Here is a 24,392-nt window from a genome sequence, read left to right as displayed (position 1 = left end):
GAGGCTCCTGATACAATCTGGGTTGCTTTTCCTCATAGCTTTCCTTCAATTCTAACTAATTTGTTTTTGTAAAATTATCTGTCCCGTGTCTGATGTCCTAGTGAGACTGTAAGCTCCAGGAAGGCAGAAAGTGCCTCTCCCATGCTAATGCTGGTCTCTGCAGCACCTGCACAGTACCCAGCATGCATAGTTGCCCAACCAATATTGATGGAGGAATGACTTGAAGAGTCTGGGTGAGCTCCCAGAGAAGGCAATGGGAGGGGAGTACACATTTTTTTATTGTCTAATAAGCACCAGGCTCCGCCGGGCGCAGTGGCTCATGCCTGTAATCCCAGCACTTTGGGAGGCTGAGGCGGGAGGAATCACAAGGTCAGGAGTTCGAGACCAGCCTGGCCAATACGGTGAAACCCCGTCTTTACTAAAAATACAAAAATTAGCCAGGCATGGTGGCGGGTGTTGGTAGTCCCAGCTACTTGGGAGGCTGAGGCAGGAGAATCATTTGAACCTGGGAGTTGGAGGTTGCAGTGAGCCAAGATTGTGCCACCACACTCCAGCCTGGGCAGCAGAGTAAGACTCTGTCTCCAAAAAAAAAAAGAAAAAACAAAATAAGTGTGAGGCTGTGTGCTGGGCAGTCTACACTAATCATCTTATTCATTCCTCAAAAACATTCGGAGATGCAGGTCTCAATAGACCCGTTTTACAAGCAAGGAGATAAGCGTTCGAGATGGTGTACATCTCATCAAAGGAAAGGCAAATGCTGCAGAACCTGATTCAAATCTGGGTGTGGCTAGTTTGAAAACCTGAGTTCTTTTCCACTTTGGAGGAAAAGTGATTAATGGACACCTCCCCCTTCACACCTGTATCCATGTCCGATGCTTTTTCCAGACACATTTTGGCTGCAGAGCTGGAAATCACAAAGATCATAATGACAGCTCTAACAGCCGTGCCTAGGCTGATGCAAAATGCCTTTGAACAGCCCGGGCTCACGGGCATTATCTTTGCTAATCCTATAATTGGCCTGACAAGTGGTGAATGCATAAATGATTTCGGATATGCGCTTTTGTGTTTAAAAGACTGGGATCGGGGGTGAATTCTCCTTTTGTCTTTCAAGTCCATTTGTAGTTACTTTTTACAAAAAAATTTGTTTTTGTTTTGTCATGTAGACATTTTAAAGCATTTTGTAGTCCAATTGGTTAAAACTTTCATTTATGATTTGTTTTATAAATTATAGAAGAAACTATAGAACTAACTTACTCATTTTTCTTGTAGTCTATTTATTTATTTTACATTTGGCTGAGCATGGTAGCTCATGCCTGTAATCCCAGCACTTTGGGAGGCTGAGGTGGGAGGATCACTTGAACCCAGGAGTTCGAGACTAGCCTAGGCAACATAGGGAGATCCCGTCTCAACAAACAATTTTAAAAATTATCCAGCGTAGTGGCATGCCTCTGTGGTCCCAGCTACTCTGGAGGCTGAGATAGGAGCATCACTTGAGCCCAGGAGAATAGGGCTGCAGTGAGCCATGATTGTGCCGCTGCACTCCAGCTTAAGTGACAGAGCGAGACCCTGTCTCAATAAATTTATTTATTTATTTATTTATTTATTTATTTATTTATTTTAAGTGTTTGGCCCATTAGTGATACATACAAATTCAGTTTTCTTTTGTTTTTTTTTTTTCTTTTCAGGTAGCCTAGCTAATCATATCTCCATTGATTGACCAACTGAAGGGCAAGTTTACTACTGATGGGTCCCCAGTCATTCCCACTGGTATTCAGACTAAAAGCGACATTGGTAGCAGGAAAGCCCACAGGAAAGGCTCTATTTCAGGAAGAAGCCAGAAACCCTGGGGAGAATCCTAGTTCTGCCCCTAACCTGCAGGATGGCCTTGTACCTTACTTTGAGTTTATAGCTCTACCACCAGGGGGAGAGGAAGAGGAACGAAGTAATCTCTGGCACTGATAATTATCTTTGCAAAACAGTCCTGAAGAATTCTTGTGATAAAAATAAATGTATAGGCCGAGCGCGGTGGCTCACGCCTGTAATCCCAGCACTTTGGGAGGCTGAGGTGGGCAGATCACGAGGTCAAGAGATTGAGACCATTCCTGGCTAACACAGTGGAACCCCGTCTCTACTAAAAATAAAAAAAAATTAGCCAGGCGTGGTGGCGGGTGCCTGTAGTCCCAGCTACTCGGGAGGCTGAGGCAGGAGCATGGCATGAACCCGGGAGATGGAGGTTGCAGTGAGCCAAGATCGCACCACTGCACTCCGGACTGGGCGACAAAGCGAGACTCCGTCTCAAAAAAAAATAAAATAAATAAATAAATGTATATTCAAACAACACCGAGATACCTTTTTTTTTTTTAACCTATCAGACTGGCAAATACTGAAAAGATTGATATTACTTATTATTGGCAAAGATGTAGGGAAATTCTCTTAAAAAACAAAAACAAAAAAACTCTCAGGCTGGGCACGGTCGGTCATGCTTGTAATTCCAGCACTTTGGGAGGCTGAGGTGGGTGGATTACTTGAGCCCAAGAGTTTAAGACCAGTCTCGGCAACATAGCAAAACTCTGTCTCTACTAAAAATATTTAGCCGGCGTGGTGGCACACGCCTGTAATCCCAGCTTCTCGGGAGGCTGACGCACAAGAATGGCTTGAACCCAGAAGGCAGGGTTTGCAGTGAGCTGACATTGTGCCACCGCACTCCAGCCTAGGCAACAGAGTGAGACTCTGTCTCAAAATAATAATAATATACTTATAAAGTACTTTATAAGTAAAACAATACCTATAAAAAGTGAGATAATACTTATATAAAGTACTTACAACAGTGCCTGACACTCCCTGAGTAAGCATTCCCCAAATATTAGCTATTGTAACCATGATATATATTTCAGTGACAAATTGTGAACGTTTATCAGGTGTCCTTTTAATGGCATGCTGTGTGTTGTCTAGATTCTTTGGGGGTTACCTGATTCTATAGGAGTCTTTTCCTGTCTCACACTAGGCTATTTCACAACTCTATGAGTTCTAGAAAAGTAATAGTAATGTTACAGTAGGTAGGTAGTCAGACATGAGCAGGGCAGGAGAAGGACCCCTCTCACTCAGAATGTTAGGTGATCATCAGGTGGTTATTATACTATCTCTCTAAAATGAGAATTGGTCAAAGCCAGTGCTAGGGAAAGGCAGTTTCCCAATAGAAAACACCTGAAGCCGGTGAACAGCAGCTTCCTGATAAGAGCTCAGGAATTGGGCAAGTGGGCTCAAACATGCGCACTCAGAGGCAAAATGGCGGAGTTTAACTGCTATATGTCCTTCCTGTAGGAACGCCGGACTGGTAAGGGAAAAAATGCCTCAAGTGAGCATGTGTACAACTTCAGTAAACACACTGCACATGCGCCCCTCTCAAGTGCTGGCAGACCACTGTGCACGCACAGAGCCCACCCCAAGGGAAGAATCAGGGGAACAGTAACGCAACCCTGGCAGCATGCCATTGTGTAAGACCCCCAAGTCCAAGGTCAAACCGCACACTGGACTCTCTCACGTTACCCACTTGGCTCTCTTCCAAGTGTAACTTTTTACTTCCTTTTGTTCCTGCTCTAAAAATTTTTAATAAACTTTTACTCCTGATCTAAAATTTGCCTCAGTCTCTTACTCTGCCTTAAACACCTCAGAAAAATTCTTTCTCCTGAGGAGGCAGGAATTGAGGTTGATGCAGATCCATGTGGATTCACCACTGCTAACATACTTTGGTGCCGTGGGACTCAGATACGCCCCCTAGAGGTAATTGTAATGCAAATTATCCTTGCCCATAGAAATGCAAATTTTGTCCCATAAATGTACAATAAATAAATGTACAGAGACAATTCCAAACATCGCATTTTATTGCCCCAAAAATAATAACCAATTTTTCATGTATCAAATTTATTTCTGCATTCTTGATTGCCTATATATACTTGTCTGTTAATCAGATTCTCCTTTGAACTGGCTTTAATATATTATTTCATTAATAACCGAGTAAAATAAAATCTTTGACAAGCACTCATTTTATATTTCTTTAAGAGTCATGATTTTACCTTTTAAAAATTATAACTGTATTTCTAGTATGATCCTATCTTCATTAAAAAGATGTTTGTCTATTTCTTAGAGAAAACTTGAAAGAATGAACACAAAAATGTTTATAAAGGGCATCGTGGCAGAGGCGGGTGGAAAATATTTCAGTTGCCTGTTACTCTCTTCTTTATACATTTCATATGATCCAAACATTTGTATACTGGGCATCTGTTTTATAGCAACTTAAAAAAAACCCACCTATTCTCCCTTTTAAAAGACAGAACAGGAGACTTTCCTGCTGGAACCAGTCCTTTGGGATGGGAGGAGAGAGTGTTGAGGGGTCAGATGTGAGCAGCTTCCTCACTCTGTAGGGCTTGGATATTTATCAAGGAGACCCCTTAAGAAGCAGGGCAGGCCAGCTTAATTCCCAGCAGACCTGTTTTTTCTGACATAACACACTTAGGCATAAAATCAGTTGAAAGTGGCAGAGCATCAAAGTCGTCTTAGTGGCCAGGTTGAGGTGGTCAAGCCTGAGAGTTGGGCCTCAGCTCTGGCTAGCTCAGCCTCTTTGACTGTGTGCTGGTCAACTAGCTCAGACTCTCGCTGTGGCCCAGAGAATATCAGCCCTGGAAGAGACCCACCTAATCCCATCTCTTCTTTCTATGAATGGGAAAACAGGCCTGAAGAGGGGAGGGAACCGGCAGAGGGCACACAGCAAATTGGGGTCACTCTAGCACTAGAACCCTGATGTCCAGGGTTCTGGTCCAATGCTCTTTTACCTCTCCGTATTGGGCTGATTGTGAAGGGCCTTGAATGCCAAGCCAAGGAGAGAAACATATCCCAGAGAAACATGGCACACTAGCATGGGAGAGGGCACCATCAAAGCTGCACTGTAGAAAGTCTTCACTTAGATCAGGGAGTTTACCTCTCTCCTTCTGGGGGCTGGGCTGGGAATTGGGGCTGCTCTTAAGACCTAATGAAGATCAGGCCTTCAATAAACTGCCCTTGCAAAGCAGGCTGCCATTTAATTGCGTCTGAAGGAAAAACAGGCTGCTCTTTTTTTTATTTTGGGAAGAACATGGTCAGGGGACTTTTGTTATGTAAAGGGAGATGGAAATCCCCTTCAAATGGAGAAGTTTCGGACAATAAAGTGGCATCATGGAAAGGCTGAGTTTGTGATGTTAACTGGCTTTTCTTGGACTGGGCCGAGGCGCCCCTCCTCGGGGTCTCTGCCAGAATGAGGGAGAGAGGCGGCCCCTCAGCGCTGAAGAGGGCAGGAGATGGAGTCTGCCATCCAGGCTTAAGTTCCTCTTTATTACGTACACTGTTGCCAAGCCTGAGGCCCCAGATCTCACAATTTTTGACATTTCAATAAACGAATCACACTATTGTTTACTTAATATTTTTCTGTACATCTATTCACTTTTAACAACTGGTATTTTTAAAGAAAATTTCTATTGCTACATCAATAGAAAATCAACTTCATTTCCATAAAAATAAATACAAGGAAAACAAAACAACGTGATTAAGTTCTGGCTAGATACGGTTGCCTGTTCTGTCTTTGTTAGAAAGGGAGATTGGAATTGCGTTAGAGAACTTTTACTGGCATATTAGAAATAACTGGAAACTTTCCTTGATTTAATCAAAAGGAAGGGAAAATAATTGAAAATAGAATAACTGTCTCACTAGGTGGTTTAGTTACCTAATGTCTTTGTGTGAAACAGTTGAAATTAGCTGTGGTTCCACCACTGATTCTAGCCAAACCTTGGAAAATGCTTTGGACGGGACCTTGCTCTCCCACCCATTGGCTGAGTGACCTTGGGAAAGTTCCTCAACCTGCCTGAGCCTCTGATTCTTCACCTGCAAAATGGATGTGTTAACAGAACCTACCCCCTCGGCTTCTGGGGTATGCAGTGACAGAAAGTATGGGAAGAGCTTCACCTACTGTGATCTCTGAGGTGAGAATAGTAAGAATACTAATGATGCAGATACCAGTGGGCTAGGGGAGGTCTCCAAATACCTGTAGGACCTCGGCCCCAGCCGGTGTCCAGGCTTTTGACGCCATTGCGGGAAGGAATTAAATGACAAATCAGAAAATAGTGAAAGTTTGGAGAGTTATTGCAAGACAAAAAGTACACACACAAGAAAAGGCAGTGTGAGCTGGGTGCAGTGACTCACGCCTGTAAACCCAGCACTTTGGGAGGCCGAGGTGGGTGGATCACCTGAGGTCGGGAGTTTGAGACCAGCCTGACCAACATGGAGCAACCCCATCTCTACTAAAAATACTAAAAATTAGCCAGGCGCAGTGGCGCATGCCTGTAATCCCAGCTAGTCGGGAAGCTGAGGCAGGAGAATCACTTGAACCTGGGAGGCAGAGGTTGCGGTGAGCCGAGATCGTGCCATTGCACTCCAGCCTGGGCAACAAGAGCAAAACTTTGTCTCAAAAAAAAAAAAAAAAAGAAAAGAAAAGAAAAGAAAGGGGAGTGTGGGAAAGAAAGGGAAAGTTTGCAGAAGAAAAAAAAGAAAGGGAAGTTTGCAGTTTCCATCTACATGGGTTTCTTTAACCAAGAGGTGGAATATTCATGAAGGTTCCTGGAAAAATGTGAAGATTTCTCAGAATTCTGGTGCCACTCATTTTTACACCAAATATGGGTGTTCCAGGATCTGTCCTGGCACTGGTGGGTGTGTGATTGAGTATATTAATGACCATATAATGAGGTCCTAAGTGAGACCTAAGTCAAATCCAGCGCCATGTTGGGTCTAGTTGGTCTTAGCCAGCTTGACCCACACCGTGGTTTTTCAGGGTCTTCTCAGCCCCTAGCTTCTGCAGCTATTTTAACAGTTGCCTTTTGCTAGTCATATAAAACTGCTGCCTGGAATGTGCTGTTCTCCTGGGTCAACGCTGTATCATTCCTGTCTCAATGCTATCAGGAAGGCTTTGGTAAAAATCCCTTAACTTGGTGGTGTGCTGTGGCTCCCCCCTGTAATCCCACACCTTGGGAAGCCAAGGCAGGAGGATCACTGGAGCCTAGGAGTTCAAGACCAGCCTGGGCAACATGGTGAGACTCGTCTCTATTTAAAAAAAAAAAAATCCCCTAACTTGAACCTTCTGGTATTTGGTGTGTTTTGGGGAACTGAGCCAGGAGACCGGGTAAAGAGAAGCAGCAAGCGCAGCAGCAGCAGATACAGAGCCCCGGCAGAACTGCCCGGCCAGAGGAGTTGGCCCCCACCAGGTGGATCTGTGCATCAACAAAGCATCCCCAGGACTCTGAGAAACATCAAGGAAGTGAAACTGAATAAAGATATTAGACTTCAGGTGTCATGCAGGATGAATGCTTGGACAAAACTGGTAGGGTAACCTCCAAATACCAGATCATTTGAGGACCCTGGGAGATGAATATTATTGTCCTCCATTTTACATACAAGAAAAATGAAACTTGTGAAAGTTGCCAATAACAAAATGGAGTCACTTAGGCTAAACTCTCACAAAATGGAGCTGGGAGGCCACGAAGGAAGGGTCCTCATGCATGTATGCCTATAACAGAAACTATCCAAGAAATTCCACATAAGCCACCTGGCTTGCACAGGGACATTTGTCCAACAGTGGCTGTCTCCACCAATAAGCTAATGCCAACTCCTGCAACAAGCTCCTGTAACCAATGGTCTTTTTTTCAAATTAGCTTACATGTACGTTTCCTCCTTTCTTTTTTTTTCTTTTTTGTGAGACAGAGACTCACTCTGTTACCTAGGCTGGAGTGCAGTGGTGCAATATTGGCTCACTGCAACCTCCGCCTCCCGAGTTCAAGTGATTCTCGTGCCTCAGCCTCCTGAGTAGCTGCAATTACGGGTGCACGTCATGATGCCCGGCTCATTTTTGTATTTTTAGTAGTTACAGGGTTTTGCCATATTGGCCAGGCTGGTCTCGAACCCCTGACCTCCGGTGATCCGCCTACCTCAGCCTCCCAAAGCACTGGGATTACAGGCGTGAGCCACCGAGCCTGGTCTCTCCTCCTTTCTCTTAAAAGCTTCCTCTTGCCCCGTCCCCTTTGGTGCACCTATGGTCCACCATAGCATGTGCACCCAAAATCGCAATTCCCTGTTATTCCCAAATAAAGTCTTTGTTTTGGAGAACTGGTCTCTCTGCTGTTTATTTCAGGTTGACAGACCTAAAATATAATACAATATTAAATGACTGCCAGACAATTCATAGCAGACCTATACTCCATGACCATCCTTCTTAAGAGCTCAATAAATGTTCTGAACATGCTTAATCATAGCTAAACTGTGATTCAGGGCATGAGGTAGACTGGACATGAGGTAGACTCCTGCAAAATACATATACATAAAAAGAATGAATAATATCAGGATATGCAAAACAATATGGGCAATTTGATCATACTTATATAAAAGAGAAACATACACGAAAGTTATATCTTTATGTATGTACCCTTATATACGCAAAAGCTTGAAACAGACCTGGTAGCAGTATTAACAGCTGGGTAGAAAAGAGCAGGAAAAGGAGGGCTTGTTTTGTTTGAGGTTATAATAATAATAATAATAATAATATATTCATATATTATTTGAAATATTTAAAAATTTAATTTAAAAAATTTAAAGAAATGGCTGTTGTGGGCTGAATTGTGCCACTCAGCCACATCCCAATTGAAATGAAGTCCTAACCCCCAGTACCTCAGAATGTGACTGTATTTAGAGACAGGGTCTTTAATGAGGTAATTAAATTAAAATGAGGTCACTAAGGTGGGCCCTAATCCAGTATGAATGGTATCTCTATAAGAAGAGGAGATTAGGGGCCTATTGGAGGGTTTAGGTTGGGAGGAGGGAGTGGCTCAGGAAAAAGAACTAATGAGTACTAGACTTAATACCTGGGTGACAAAATAATTTGTACAACAAACCCCCAGGACAGAAGTTTACCTCTGTAACAAACCTGCACAGGTACTCCTGAACTTAAAAGTTAATTTTTTTTCTTTTGAGACAGAGTCTTGCCCTGTTGCCCAGGCTGGAATGCAATGGCGCGATCCTGGCTCACTGCAATCTCCGCCTCCCAGGTTCAAATGATTCTCCTGCCTCAGCCTCCTGAGTAGCTGGGATTACAGGCGCCCACCACCACACCCAGCTAATTTTTTTTTGTATTTTTAGTAGAGACAGGGTTTCACCATGTTGGCCAGGCTGGTCTCAAACTCCTGACCTCGTGATCCACCCGCCTCAGCCTCCCAAAGTGCTGGGATTACAGGCGTGAGCCACTGTGCCCGGCCAAAGTTGAATTTTAAAAAAGAAATCTCCTTAAGTTAGAAAAATACTTTAAAAATCTAAATAAAGTGGGGGACAAAACCCAGAACTAAAAAAAGAAGAGGAAATCAGGAGGCAGACAAGAGGGAAGACCATGATGGAAGAAGACAGCCATCCACAAGCCAAGGAAGAAACCAACCCTCAGAAGAATGCAGTGCTTGCACATCTTGATCTTGGACTTCTACCCTCCAGAATAAAATAATTTTCTGTTGTTTAAGCCACTGAGCCTGTACTATTTGTTACGGCAGTCCTAGCAAACTAATACAATGACCAAGGTAAAATTCCTGTCTTCCTGGAACTCCCAGCCTAGTGGGAGAAGTGGGTAATAGAATAATCTCACTATAATACCAAGAAAACAAGAAGTCCTGCAAAATACAGAAGCAAGGTACTACGGAACCTGGGGGTAGGAGGATATTACAAGGCCTCGCAGGCATCACAGAGGAAGTGGCTTTTGAGCTGGGCCATGAAGGATAAGAAACAGAGAAAAGCAGGCAGGTGGGAGAGTTAGGGACTGTTTCTGGGGGAAATATAACAAGCAAAGTCTTGGCCAGTGAATGTCTGTCCTGTGTCAGATTAAAGCAGCAAGGTTTTCCCTGAGTACAGGCTTCAGGAAGTGGTGGAGATGTAGCTGGAGGTGTTTGTTGGCAGTTTGATTTGTCAGCTGTTCCTGATAGCTGTTGGCCAAAATGGAGAGTTACTAAGCATGGGAGTGACATAGTTGGATTGGCTTTGTAGAATGATCACTCTGACGGTCCATGAGGCAGGAGTTGAAAAGTGATGGGCTGGGTGCAAAGGATCACGTCTGTAATTCCAGAACTTTGGGAGGCTGAGGCGGGTGGATCACCTGAGGTCAGAAGTTTGAGACCAGTCTGGCCAACATGGCAAAAACCCGTCTCTACTAAAAATACAAAAATTAGCCAGGCCTGTTGGCAAGCCCAGCTACTTGGGAGGCTGAAGCAGGAGAATCGTTAGAACCCGGGAGGCAGAGGCTGAAAAAAATAATAAATAAATAAATAAGAAAAGTGATGGCCTAAGAGCCTTTCAGTCCACAGAAATGTTTTGTTTCACTCACCCAGCTATTTTTTTCAAAATTAATTAACTATTCTAACAGTTAATAAATTACAAACAATTATAGGTATAATTATTATTTATATGATACTTGAAATATATGGCTTGTAATATAATTTCTAATCGTAAACATTATAATTTTCTAATAAATTAACATAACCATGTTGATTCTATTGGTTGATTTACATGTACATTATAAATACTAGTAAATTGGAGAGCTCTTAAAATCTTCAGGTTTTTTTTTTTTTTTGAAACAGAGTCTTACTCTGTCACCCAGGCTGGAGTGCAGTGGCGTGATCTTGGCTCACTGCAAACTCCGCCTCCTGAGTTCAAGCAATTCTTCTGCCTCAGCCGCTCAAGTAGTTGGGATTATAGGCACTCGCCACCACACCTGGCTAATTTTAGTATTTTTATTAGAGATGGGGTTTCACCATGTTGGCCAGGTTGGTCTCGAACTCCTGACCTCAGGTGATCCATCCACCTCGGCCTCCCAAAGTGCTGGGATTATAAGTGTGAGCCACCAACCCGGCCAATTTTCAGGTGTTTTAGAGATCTTTTAACCAATGTTATGGGTTGAATTGTGTCCCCCAACAAAAAGAAAAAAAAAAGGTATGTTGAAGTTCTAACCCCTGGTACCTTTGAATCTGATCTTTTTTGGAAATGAGGTCTTTGCAAATGCAATTTAGATGGAAATTAAGATGGGTCATATATGAGTGGGGGGGGGGGGTTCCTTAATTCAATATGACTGGTGCCCTTATAAGAAGAGGAGATACAAACACAGGGAGAAGATAGCCATGTGACAATGACAGGTAGAGCCTGGAGTGATGCAGCCAGAATCCAAGAACAACAAGGATTGCCAGCTACCACCAGAAGTTGGGCAAGGGCAAGGAAGGATTTACTCAGTCTCAGAGGGAGCACAGCTCTGCTGACACCTTGATTTTGGACTTCCAGCCTCCAGAACTGTGAGAGAATACATTTTTGTTATTGCAAGCCACCCAGTTCATGGTACTTTTATTATAGCAGCCCTAGGAAGCTCATACAACGAGGAGCCTATATTCCGTCCTAACAAGTGGCTGCAGCCCAGTAAGGTACTCCCAGGAGGTACATCTCCAGCCAGGTGGCATCGCTCATCCATCTAAGGCATAGATGCTACAACAGAGATCCAGAAGAGAAAAGATAAGGACTTGACTAATGCAGTAGCTCCTGGGGGTGGCTTCAAACTGGGTTAGCTTGTGAGACCTTGGACAAGAGCTCTGTAGGAATATGACATAGGATAACTCAGGAGAAATGATGTGTTCCTGGGAATGCTATCTGCTAAGTCTTTGGAATTGGTAGGAATGCAGCCTTATCCCTCTTTGTTCTTAGAAACAGTCATTCCTTACTTCATGAAAGAGGATAAACTAGTATTTATTATTAATGTATTTTATACACTACCATGAACCAGGCCCTGTTTTGTGGGTTTTATTATATATGTAGTGCCATGTAATCCTCCCACAATGCTTTGAAAATTCTCCACTTTATAGACAAGAACACTGAGACTCAGAAAGATTATGGAACCTAGATTTTAAAATGTAGAACTAACATGTACCCTTTGGTTTCTGGCTTATGGAAGAAGAAGAAGAGGAAGAAGAAGGAGAAGGAGAAGGAGAAGAGGAAGGGGAAGGAGAAGAGGAAGAGGAAGGAGGAGGAGAGAAAGAGAGAAAAAGAAGGAAAGAGAGGGAAGGAAGGAGAAGGAAGGAAGAAAGAAGAAGAGGAGGAAGGAAGGAAGGAAGGAAGGAAGGAAAGGAGGAGGAGGAGGAGAGAAGGGAGAAAAAAAGAACTAGCATTTTCTCAATGCCTTCTAGGTGCCTGAGCTGGCATTTTAGGCATGCACTCGTTGAATCTTCACGAAACCCTGTGAGGTAGGCGCTTTTATGATCCCCATAGTATGCCCTGCACCATTCAGATAAGGAAACTGAGACTGAACAGGTCAAGTAATTGCTGAAGCTGGATGAGGGATACAGCAGTCTGTGCTTTTGTCTGGATCCAAAGTCCTTGCTCTAAAAGAAGGTATGAGCTCGTGGGTTGAAAGGGTTTTAATCTTTTCATTCATTCATTCATTGACGAATGCTCTTTATCATTTTATGGATTTTGGAAAGAAGGCAGCTGGGTGTAGCTGAGAGGACACCAGCCCATGTGCTGAGAGACTTGGGCTCTGGTCTAGCCTGAGCCTCAGTGTCCCCATCCATGACACGTGGGGGCTCTAAAGGCTGATCTCAAAGGCCCCTTCTTATGCCAAGAGTCTATAATTTTGTGATTCCCCAGCCTTGGGAAGAAGTCACCAATTAATATTAATACAACAGCTCACAATGCTAATTTGCCAAGATCTCAGCTGATGGTAGAGTCAGGATTTTAATCCAAGCCCACCTGACTGCAAACTTCTTCACTTTCTTCTGGCTTGGGAAAACAGAGGAACTAACAAAGAGACTGAGGAAACAATGCTGCCAAGCCAGGTGTGCGTGAGCAACACAAATGGGAGCAGTAGCCACAGGCTGGGAGTTCTGGCAGTCGAGAGAGCCTGGCGTGGGCCTGCTGCGCCCTCTGGTGGAGTACGCCTGAATCGGCTCCTCTGGATTTCTCGTTTCGATACCAGAATAGACCAAGGGATACAGGAAGCCGGAAGTGGTTTTCCCAATAGTTTTTGGAAGCCAGTGACCCCAGCTATTGTCCTAAAATGTAGACTGCTTGAAGCCATTTGTCACTCCTCCGTGAAGCCCAGCTGCCCTGGGTTCATTTATTGATGAGACTAATTATATTTTGTTTCTGATTTTATAACTTGTATATACTTAGGCCGGGTATCGAGCAGTGAACCCACCAGAAATGGTACCTTTCCCACTCAGCTCAGGGTGAGGGAGGGCAGACATTAAACCTGTAACATTCAAAATAAATATATGGGCAGGAAGAAATTCTCCTTCCTTCACGCTGCCTTTTCCCGTCCAATCTCTGGACAGGAAAAAGATCTTTGTCAAGAGCAAGAGCCAGGTGCGGTGGCTGACGCCTGTGATCCCAGCACTTTGGGAGGCCGAGGCGGGTGGATCACTTGAGGTCAGAAGTTCGAGACCAGCCTGGCCAACATGGCGAAACCCCTACTCTACTAAAAAAAAAAAAAATACAAAAATTAGCCAGGTGTGGTGGCACGCGCACCTGTAGTCCCAGCTACTTGGGAGTCTGAGGCAGGAGAATTGCTTGAATCAGGGAGTAGGAGGTTGCAGTGAGTGGAGATCATGCCACTGCACTCCATCTTGGGCAACAGAGCAAGACTCTGTCTCAGAAGAAAAAAAAAAAAAAAGTCCAACGAGTGAGACCGAAAGACTTACTTTAAAATTATGTCTAGCTTAATTTGTCACAGATACCATGCTCTGGGGATTCTAAAATAATTTCTAATCTGTACTGAAGCAATGCCCAGAGTCAACCTTGAAGGCTGTATTGTAAGCCTCCTCCAGGAGGGCGCTGACTCCCTGGCAGGGAGAGAAGAGGGTGGGAAATGATAGAGGGCTACGGTGGAGGGGATTTTACACACATTTATAACCTTCACGACAATCCAATAAACTAGGGACCGCTATACCTATCTTACAGATGAGGAAACTGAGGCCCAGAGAGATTAAGATGCTTGCCCAAGTCTCAGAGCTAATAAACTGCAGAGTTGGAATTTAAATCTTGGAGAAACAACTGATAAGGATTAGAGAGTCTGGTTTCCAGTCTCAGCTCTGAAAATGCTTGCTTGTGTACCTGCTGGGATATCTGTTTTGTTATGTTTTTTTATCTGCATTATGAGGGCGCAGTTAAAAGGTATCCATAGTCTCTTCCCCATCGGCCAATATAAGGGCCTCTACAGAAAAACGGGAAGGTGGTCACTGAAGGGCTTCAGTGGACAGGAGGAGACAGGAGCCCAGGTTTGAGCCCAATCATTAGTCATTGATGAATGAATGCACGGTTAACCCAGCGGCCTCTCCTTAATCTCACAGCTTCACCAGTAAGCAAATACAGAATATCAGAGCCCTCAGAGATTCCCTTATCCAGCTGTTTTTAAAGTTTTTAAACAGAAGTCCAATTCATAAACCCCTTCAAAAAATATATTTTTTTGCTATGGGTTTTTTCTTTTGGTGGGGAGGTGGTTATTGGGAGAGAATGGAAGAGGGGATAGAGCCCCATCTACTTGAACTGCCCTGCAAGACTGTGGTCCTTTGGTCTGAAAAATAAAATTGAACTGAAAAGATCAACTAACCTCTCTACATTCCAGATAGGAAAATTGAGGCCCAGAGAGGGGAAGCTACCCAGCCAAGGTCACACAGCTGGTTTCAGCTAAGTCCTAACCTCAAGCTCTCATTCCCAGTTCAGTGCTTTATCCACCTTACCCTTATCCCAGCCAGATCCCCAATTAATTATTAATAGCAGATTTTACACCTGGAAGTATTTATAAGCAATATCAGACTACTCAAATGCCATCACCTACTTACATAGTGGCTAAAGGATCTGTTGTGTGAGCCAAATTGCTCAAAGTTTCAAGGCATTTTAAGACTTGTGGGTTTTTTCGGTTTTGTTTGTTTTTGCTGTCATATGCTTTTTTATGTGGTAAAATATAGATAATATAAAATTTACCATTTTAGCCACTTTTAAGTGTACTATTTGATAGCATTAAGTGTACTATTTAATAGCATTTAAGTGTACTATTTTTATGTGGTAAAATATAGATAATATAAAATTTACCATTTTAGCCACTTTTAAGTGTACTATTTAATAGCATTAAGTGTACTATTTAATAGCATTAAGTGTACTATTTAATAGCCACTATTAAGTGTACTATTTAATAGCATTTAAGTGTACTATTTAATAGCATTAATAGCATTGTTGTATAACTGCCACCACTATCCATCTTCAGAACTTTTTCATCATCCCAAACTGAAACTGTACTCATTAAATAATACCTCCCCATTCCTCTATCTACCAGGGGAACCACCTTTCAATTTTCTGTGTCTCTGTATTTGACTATTCTACGTACTTCATACAAATGGAATCCTATACTATTTGTCTCTTTGTGACTGGCTAAATTCATTTAGCATAATAGTTCATCCTTGTTGTCGCCTGTGTCAGAATTTCCTTCCTTTTTCAGGCTGAATAACATCCCATTATTACCAACAATATCCCCAAATGTGGCATGCATCACATTTTGTCATCCATTCATTCCTCAATGGACACTCAGTTGTTTCCACATCTGTGAGTGGAGTTAATAACATTACTTACCTTGTGGTATAATTGCAAAGACTGAATGAGGTGAAGTGGTTTACACAGTGCCTGGTTATGGGCTAAAAAGCTCGGCAAGTCATTCCTGTGGGCAGAGAGGGGGTGAAATATTTTATAATGTGTTCTTATCCCTTCCAATGCACTCATACTGGTATTGAAACCCTCTCATGCAAGTGTGGTACTTTACAGTTTCCAAACCACATGCATGTCGGTGATCCCACGTGGGTTCCTAGCCCTTCTCTGTAAGGTTCACAGGATGGGTGCTGGTATCTCCATTTCACAGAGGATAAAACTGAGGCAGAGAAGGCCCCAGATCAGCCAGATATTAGCAGCTCTTAGTGGCTGTCTCTCTGGCTCTTGGGGAGTCCACTGTGGTAGACTGAGTTACATTCAGCTATATTCACCTCCCCAAAGGAGAATTATGCACCCCAACTCTATCAATATGAGGCTATAAGACTTGCTCTGGCTAAGAAAATGTGAGCGTAAGTGACATGTGCTACTTTGGAGCAGAAGCTTGAAGACTTAGCACGTCACTCACCAGGTCTCTTTTCCCTCCGCCGTGACATCTGACAACGTTCCAGAGAGAGAAAGGGAGAGACACAGAGAGGCAGTATGCTCCATCAGCCTGAGTCCTAAAGTGAAGATGGTGTGGAACAGGGAAGTAGTTGACACATTATGGACACAGAGAGTGAGCAAGAAGCACACCTTTGTGATAAGGTTTAAATCCACTGAGATTTTGGAGTCATTTCTTACATAGTAAAACCTAGCCTCTCCTAACTAATATATCTATAAAGGCAATATCGTCTCCTGACAGCAGGGATTTATTATATCAGCTCTAGATGAATCTTGACTGGTCTATGGTGCGTGTATGCGTGCGTGTGTGTGTGTTCATGGCACAGAGAATATGAGAAAGTGAAGGCCTAGCCCAGATTGTTCCAGATGCTATGTAGAGAGGCCTGTTTCTCATTCTTCATCTCTTCTCCCCAATTATTTGTATTACTCTAAAGAAAACTTTCTGATCTCTGTTGAATTCCATGATAGCAGATAAAGGTTTTCTTCTTTCCTAACTTACTTGGGGAAACTGCTTTCAGGAGCTACGTATTGGCTCTTAGAAATAATTCTAGCAGCTTCTATTTCCTGAGTGTTTATTCCCTACCAGGCACTATGCTAAGAGCTTCTCATGCTCTGCCTCATTTTCTCTTAATAATTCACATAGGTATTAAATGCTGCTATTTCCTGATTTTTGAGACAAGGAAATGAAGAATTAGAGACCTTAAGTAACTTTCCAAAGCCACACAGCTACTAAGAAGCAAGGCTGGGACTGAAATCCAATTACAGTGTTGGATGATTTCTGACTTGTCAGTTTGGGTCTCTCATGTATTTGTAGGCACTATTATGCTTACTTCCACTGGTATTTCTTCCCCCCTCCCCACCCCTTGCTGCTAATTCTAAGCCCCACTCTTTGCTCACCATGGATGGTAGAGGGGAATCTCCTTTCCCTAGTCCTGGTTTCAGTGAGGAAGGATTTTTTTCTGAGCACATTCCTGGTTCCTCTCTGTGCTTTATCCATTCCTGGAAAGATGAAGGATTGTACATTTGAGAATACCTGGTCATGCCCAACTCAGCACTTCTTCTGATAGGGAGGGAGCTGCTCCTCAGCCCTGCTCCCTTCAGCAGGAGGCCTGCCCTAGTCTTTGCAGCCCACTTCTGGGGTTCACTATTAGTGGCACCCTTCAGCTACCAACCCTAAAAGTTTCTTCTCCAACCTGGCAATATCACTAATAAAGAAAATATTCTGGCCTTCCTCTGCATCTTTTTGTCAATTTCTCAACTTGTTCAGAAGTCAGACAAGGCAAAGGAATGCTATTTATTGAGTCCTGCATAGGGCCCCAAATGGGGATCCAAAGGGAACTGCTCTGGTGGGAAAGATTTCATGGTCCACTGATGGTCCCTGTCCTCACCTTGGTGGCCTCAGGGTTTAACGTCAGCCTCCCTGGACCTTCAAGGTGCTCTAACACCTGCCCCCCTTTTAGGCAATGAAGGATGGTATGGCAAAAATAGCTGGTTGTTTCTCAGTATCCATTCTTTTCTTCCCTCATTAGTAATAATCCTCCCCAGAACAAAGACTAAATTTCTCTGCATCCCTTGCAGCTAGGTGTGACCATGTGACCTACCAATGGGATGTCAGCAAAAGCAATAGGTACAACTTCTGGGTCATACACTTAACAGGAAGGCACGTGCTATCTACTTCTTTTTCTCCCCTCTCCTGGTGTTAGCTGGAGTAAGTATTTTGAGCCATGATATAGAGGCATGATTTGGGGGTGGCAGTGCCATAACCAAGGAGGAACTTACATCTTGCTGCCTTCAAGCTGCTATATCACCTCTGTACTACTTACCCAGACTTCCATGTGAGGGAAGAATACATTTCTATCTTGTGAAAGCCACTGTCATTTTTTAGTCTCTTGTTTGCAGCATCTGAACCCATGTATTCTAAGCAGGTACTCAGGAAGTGCTTTCCAACTGGGGAATGGGTTCAGGGCTCTGGCAGGAACCTAAGTGTGTGCCTGATTCACATGGATGAGGGAATCAGTGAATAAAGGTAGGAGAGAAGGACCAGGCATTTGTTGAATGCGTGGAATATTCTAGATATTGTACCACACACTTTCAGTTACACTTTCCCAGTTAATCTAAACAACAATTCCGTGTGTGTATGGGCGAGGGGAAAATCTATTATCTCATTTTATAGTTGAGGCTCAGCAAAGTTAAGTGATTTGGGCCAGGCACAGTGGCTTATGCCTGTAATCCCAGCACTTTGGGAGGCCGAGGTGGGTGGATCCCTTGAGCTCAAGAGTTCAAGACCAATCTGGGCAACATCAAGAAACTCTGTCTCTACAAAAAATACACACACACACACACACACACACATATTAGCCAGATGTGGTGGTATGTACCTGTGGTCTCAGCTACTCGGGGGGCTGAGGTGGGAGTATTGCTTGAGCCCAGGAGGTGGAGGCTGCAGTGAGCTGATATCGTGCCATTGCACTCCAGCCTGTGTGACAAAGTGAGACAGGAAGAAAAAAAAAAAGAGAGAGAAGTTAAGTGATTTGTCTAAGGTCACAGGAAATGAAACTGAAGTCAGTTTGAGTCTCAAAACCATATATTTTCCTCCATAGCATACCATTTACTCATTAACTCCCTCCACCAAATACAGTACTATATTCTACAAGACAAAAAATCCTGCCCCTGTTGGGAGATGACCTTCCAGGGGTCTCATGTTTCTGTACATTTTGTGAGCATAGGCACTGACTGCCCTTTGTCCTAGACTGTCTTTTCAAGGATGTTTGTAGGGCAGGCTTGGAGGATAGAGATAGTGTTTCCCTCTACACCAAAAATAGATATAATTACTTCCCATTATAAAAGATGTGATTTCCCTAAGCTCAGGGTTCTTCTGTAATACAATCCACTGTGTGTGCTGGTACCCCTTCATATCACTGCCTATGGGTCTTTGGCACAAAGAGAACTGATGCACATATGCTGATGCTCATGCTGCTTGCTGTGCTGTGAATAATACAGACCTCTGTCTTTGACTCAGAAGTCTCACATCTTCTGCCTGTATCCATGAAACTGGCAGGCTGGCTTGTTAGCTTGCAAGTAGAGTAAAGTCTCAGTTCTCAACAGCACCTTCATCATCACTTTAATTCAGTTGTGTTACATCACACATGCTTTTAACTCGCATTATTTCAACTAAATGTACAAAGTAAGAAAAAGCAATAAAGAAATAATTTAGATATCAATCTCTCTTCCCTTTTTCTGAATAAGTGCATGCCTTGGAGTAAGCATGCAATGAAAGAGTTAAATCTGTTTTCTCAGTAGGTCTCAGTTTCCATGTGGATCTCCCGGTGTGGTCATTATGCCCCACTGAGTGTGAATCTAAAGTTGAAAGATGTTTACCAAGCATGGTGGCACATGCCTGTGGTCCCAGGCTGAGGTGGGAGGGTGGCCTGAGCCTGGGAGGTGGAGGTTGCAGTGAGCCAAGATCACTGCATTCCAGCCTGGGTGACAGAGCCAGACTCAGTCTCAAAACAAACAAACAAACAAACAAATTTCAAAGATATTTCTTTTTCATGTAACATGGCCTCTTAAATCGAAACCACCCACTTCTGGTCGTCAGCCAAAGGAATGCTTCAATGACAATAAATGAGTCTCCGGTGGGGTGCTTTCCTGGGAAAATTTCAAGCATGCTTTTTACCTTATGAATGTCATGCCCTCATAAGCTATGACACGAGAGGATATTTTTTGGGAGGGGGTGGTATAAGGTGTATGGGGAGATGAAAGGGCACTATTTCAATGGACACACAATTTCTTTTACAATTGAATATAGAATGTACTTATCATTACATTTATGCATCACCTTTTTTAGTGTGATAAGCTGAATCTAATCCTTTTTCATACCCAGAGACGAATGAGTCTCATGCCCTTGATTTTTATTTCTTTGTCAACCTACTAAATTTTGAAGTATATTAATTGCCGTTTCTTTTTTGGTGATTGTCGATGGCCATACCACCATGACCGCACCTGATCTCAACTTTTTTTGGTTAAACTAGCTTTTTTGACCATTTCTGGAAGTTAATCAACTACAATAAAATATATTAGTTTTTTAAATTAGGTAGAACACACATGTGGTAATAAAATTTAGAGTACAAATTGTATTAGTTCTTCTAAATCTTCAATACTGCTTCAGGAACTGGGACACCAGTATTTTAAAGTCTGAGTGTGGTTTGGTGGCAACTCCAAAACCACTACGCAAAAAAGATGTGAGCATAGGGGTAGGGGGGAATCTCCAATTCAAGATAAGCCTATGAACCAAAATTCACAAGCATAAGAGGAAAATGAACAAATAAAATTAAGCCTAGAATAAGGAGATGAATTAATTTTGTTTAAATAAACACAATACAGAGATCTGAAAATGACTTTGTTTAGGCTCTGGGAAGAGATGAAGGATAAAATAACATCTACTTTTACAAAACAATTTATAAAAATACAAGCAGAAATGAAGCCAGAGCAGGTGACAAACAACCTGCACACCTGGAGGATTCCAGGCATCTTCCCAGGAATAGGTGACCCCTCACACATTTGCTATATCTTCCAGCAGATGGTTAGCTTGTGTCATGATGCCACACTCCTCTCTGATGGACACTTCTTTGCCATACTCCAATCTGGGACTAGAAAGTCAAGGTGGGAAGAAGGGATAAGGGGAAGCAACTTCAGCCCGTCTTCATCTAAGGCTCTCCCTACACCATCCAAAGCCCCTCCAGTGCTGTCTCTCTCCATCTGTGTTCTCCTTTGTACAGGAAGCAATGGGGCAGAGCAGATCAGTGCTGCCCAAACAGATAGATATCCAGGGAGTTGTCAGTCCCATCTTCCTGCAGGCACACCCAATCCTCACTAGTGATTCTTTTGGAGCCCCTCTCCCTTGGTTCTAGATGAGGACACAGTCTCCATGGGGGGACAGAAAGAAGGGGTCTCTTTCCATGACATTACAATTTCCCTAAAGGCTGACTTCCCTCCCATGTCTCCAATCTTTCTTTCCACAGATTACTGGTGATGGTGTGTCTGTGGGGACGGGGTTGGAAATGGGGAATAGGTGAGGGAGTAGTGGAGTGGAGGTAGAAGTTAGTGGAAGAGCTCGCTTCTTCAACAACTGCTCTTCAAATGCCCTGCTAGAAGGTAGCTGGCCCCAGCCACTGGCAGTTCTTTCAGTGTAGAATGTGAGCTCCTTGTGGACTTTTTGTTTTCAAGTTTGGGCTTCAGCAACAGATCCAAGACAGTAAGAAGAGATGTATACATGGAATAAACCCCTCTCAATGTCTAGTTACATAAACATACATGTCTTCTTTGCCCTCCTCTTATAGTTTAACAAATGTTGGCATACTATTTAGTTTTCTGTACCTTGCTTTTTTCCTTCCAAGTATTTCCTAGACATTGTTCCATATCAGGACATATACATGGGCCTCATTCTTTTTGATGGCTGCATAGTATTTCACAATATAGATGTACTATAATTTACTATTACAGCTTTCTAGTGATAGACATTTCGTTTGTCTCTAGTTTTTTGTTATTACAAACAGTGTTGCAGTGAATATTCCATGTATACATCTCTTCTTATAGAAACAACTTTTTAAAAAAGTTAAGTAGAAACCCCAATGGATGTTTGGCACCCAATGGACAGTCCCTCTTAATTATGCTGCAACTGGTCACATACACTCTCCTAACTTTGAAAATTCTGGGACTTATTACAAGAATTGACCATTCCTACTGTTTTTTAATTGCATTCCTTAGCATGTGATAGGCACTCTGCATCCACAAGAATGTTTCTGTTCAAAGCTGCATCAAAGTGTAATGTCTTTCACATAGGAAAGCAGCAGTTAGGGACCTTGCATTTAAGCTGGCTATTGTGAAACAAGCACAAATAAGGGAGGAAATGGAATAAGGCTTAGTACAGCCCTGAGGTTACATGTGGCCAGATTCAAGTCCCACCCAATTTTCACCTAAACGACTTTAGATCTGTATGACGCTCAGTTTTTTCATTCATAAAACGGGGTAAATATAGTACTGACTTCATGGGGATATGGTAAGGATTAAATAAGAAAATATGCATGATTCTTAGGACAGTTCCTGGTACATAGTAAGTGTTGAATAAACATCAGCTTACATAAAGATCTCCCTTCAGGTGACAATTGGCTATAAGGAAACTTACTAGCCAGGTCTAAGTTCACACCTGGGCAATTAATGATCATTGGTTCACAGTTTTCTCCTTTACTTGGCACAGGCAAATTTCTTAATTTCAAAAATGTTAAAGTGTGACAACAAACTGTACTTATTAAAGAATGTGGAAATAGAAGTCTAGACCTCTAGGGTTGCAAAAGGATTTCAATATCACCTTAGATTAGATTATCATGTAATAATCATTTCCATTTCTTATTATATACCAGATATTTTGCATATACTATCCCATTTAATTTTCACAAAGATCCATGTGAGATATTACTATTTTCATATTGCAGAAAAGACTGACAATCTGAGAAATCAAGTGACATACACAACTGCATACCATTAGATTATAGAGCAGGAATTCGAACCCAGATCTCTCAGAAAATATGAGATGTACAAACTGTCACACACTTTTCCAGTGAAATCTCACTTGTTCATGGCAGAACCAGTTCATAAAAGGTCCTGAATGCTAAGAGAAAGATTGATTTAATTTGGGGGTAGGGGACTAAGGCAGGGCCACCTTATCCATTAGGCACAGCACAGTATGCACAGTGCTTAGGGCCTCCAATACTTTTAGGGGCCAAGAAAAATGAATATTTATTTACTTATTTTAGAGACAGGGTCTCCCCATGTTGCCCAGGCTGCAGTGCAGTGGCTGTTCACAGGTATGATCCCATTACTGATCAGCACGGGAGTTTTGACCTGCTCCGTTTCCGACCTGGGCCGGTTCATCCCTCCTTAGGCAACCTGGGGGGGTCCCTCCCTCCTGAACTTAAGTACAGACACTCTATCTAGTGACACAGTGCACTACGGCCCAGAACCCCTGGGTTCAAGCGATCCTCTCTCCTCAGCCTCCCCAGTAGCTAGGATTACAGGCGCGCAGAATACCAGCCCTCCTGGCTTACATTCCTTTTTTTTTTTTTTTTTTTTTGAGACGGAGTCTCGCTCTGTCGCCCAGGCTGGAGTGCAGTGGCGCGATCTCGGCTCACTGAAAGCCCCTCCTCCCGGGTTCACGCCGTTCTCTTGCCTCAGTCTCCCGAGTAGCTGGGACTACAGGCGCCCGGCACCACGCCCTGCTAATTTTTTTGTATTTTTAGTAGAGACGGGGTTTCACCGTGTTAGCCAAGATGGTCTCGATCTCCTGACCTCGTGATCCGCCCGTCGTGGCCTCCCAAAGTGCTGGGATTACAGGCGTGAGCCACCGCGCCCGGCCGGCTTACGTTCTTTTAAAGTCAGAAGAAAAAAATGAAATTTTAGGTCAGAGAAAATATTTTGTTATATAATATTGATACGTCATCTTTATATCAACGCAGTTGTAAAATATAAGTTAAATATTTATACATATATTAACTTACTTGTGTGTGAAATATATGTGTGTGTGTAATGTACAAGCCACAAGGCAAAAGTGCCCAGGGCCCAAGAAAGTCAAAACGTGTCCCTGCACCCGAAAAGCACGAAACCTTCTGGGGCAGTGATAATGGCATAGCAAGTTGGAAGACGGCAGGTGGTAGACAAATTGTGAAAAATATAACATTTCTCTCTCCCCGTCAAAGGCACCCCCAAAGTGAAGTCAAAATAGAGATGAAATGCAGGGTCACTTCCTAGCTGCGTGATCTTGGACAAGCGAGTTGACCAACCTGAGCCTCAGTTTCGCCATGGATACAATGGGGATGCGTGCCTCCGAGGTTTGTTGGACAGGGCCGGTATATACGAAGCATATAGCAGTATATACAGTAAATGCCCCCATAAATAGACGTTGAATGAATGCAGTAAATGCATGCTTAGCATGGTGGCCAGTATACGGTAAGCGTCCAATAAGTGGTAAAAGTTGGCTTTAAAAATAGTTCAAAAGTCTCCATGAGCGACAACCCTAGTTCTCCAAGACGCAGGCGCCCCCCACCAGGTTCCACGCAGAC

The 24,392-nt window shown here is 43.1% G+C and overlaps 1 protein-coding gene across 1 annotated transcript in view; it reads right to left on the bottom strand.

Moving 5' to 3' along the window:
- LOC134737942 (uncharacterized) overlaps window positions 1–24,392 on the bottom strand; it is a 32,608-nt gene that overhangs the window by 6,474 nt on the left and 1,742 nt on the right. Inside the window, exons 3-6 of the mRNA XM_063650138.1 lie at window positions 18,657–18,754; window positions 17,176–17,277; window positions 16,244–16,337; window positions 15,706–15,790 (exon numbers count right to left, since the gene is read on the bottom strand). Coding sequence (XP_063506208.1) covers window positions 15,706–15,790; window positions 16,244–16,337; window positions 17,176–17,277; window positions 18,657–18,754 — 379 coding nt within the window. The remainder of the gene's footprint in view (window positions 1–15,705; window positions 15,791–16,243; window positions 16,338–17,175; window positions 17,278–18,656; window positions 18,755–24,392) is intronic.

This window comes from Pongo pygmaeus, chromosome 13, assembly GCF_028885625.2.
Source record: "Pongo pygmaeus isolate AG05252 chromosome 13, NHGRI_mPonPyg2-v2.0_pri, whole genome shotgun sequence".
In the NCBI taxonomy this organism is placed as follows: domain Eukaryota; kingdom Metazoa; phylum Chordata; class Mammalia; order Primates; family Hominidae; genus Pongo; species Pongo pygmaeus.
This window is presented reverse-complemented; position numbering and strand designations above follow the sequence as displayed.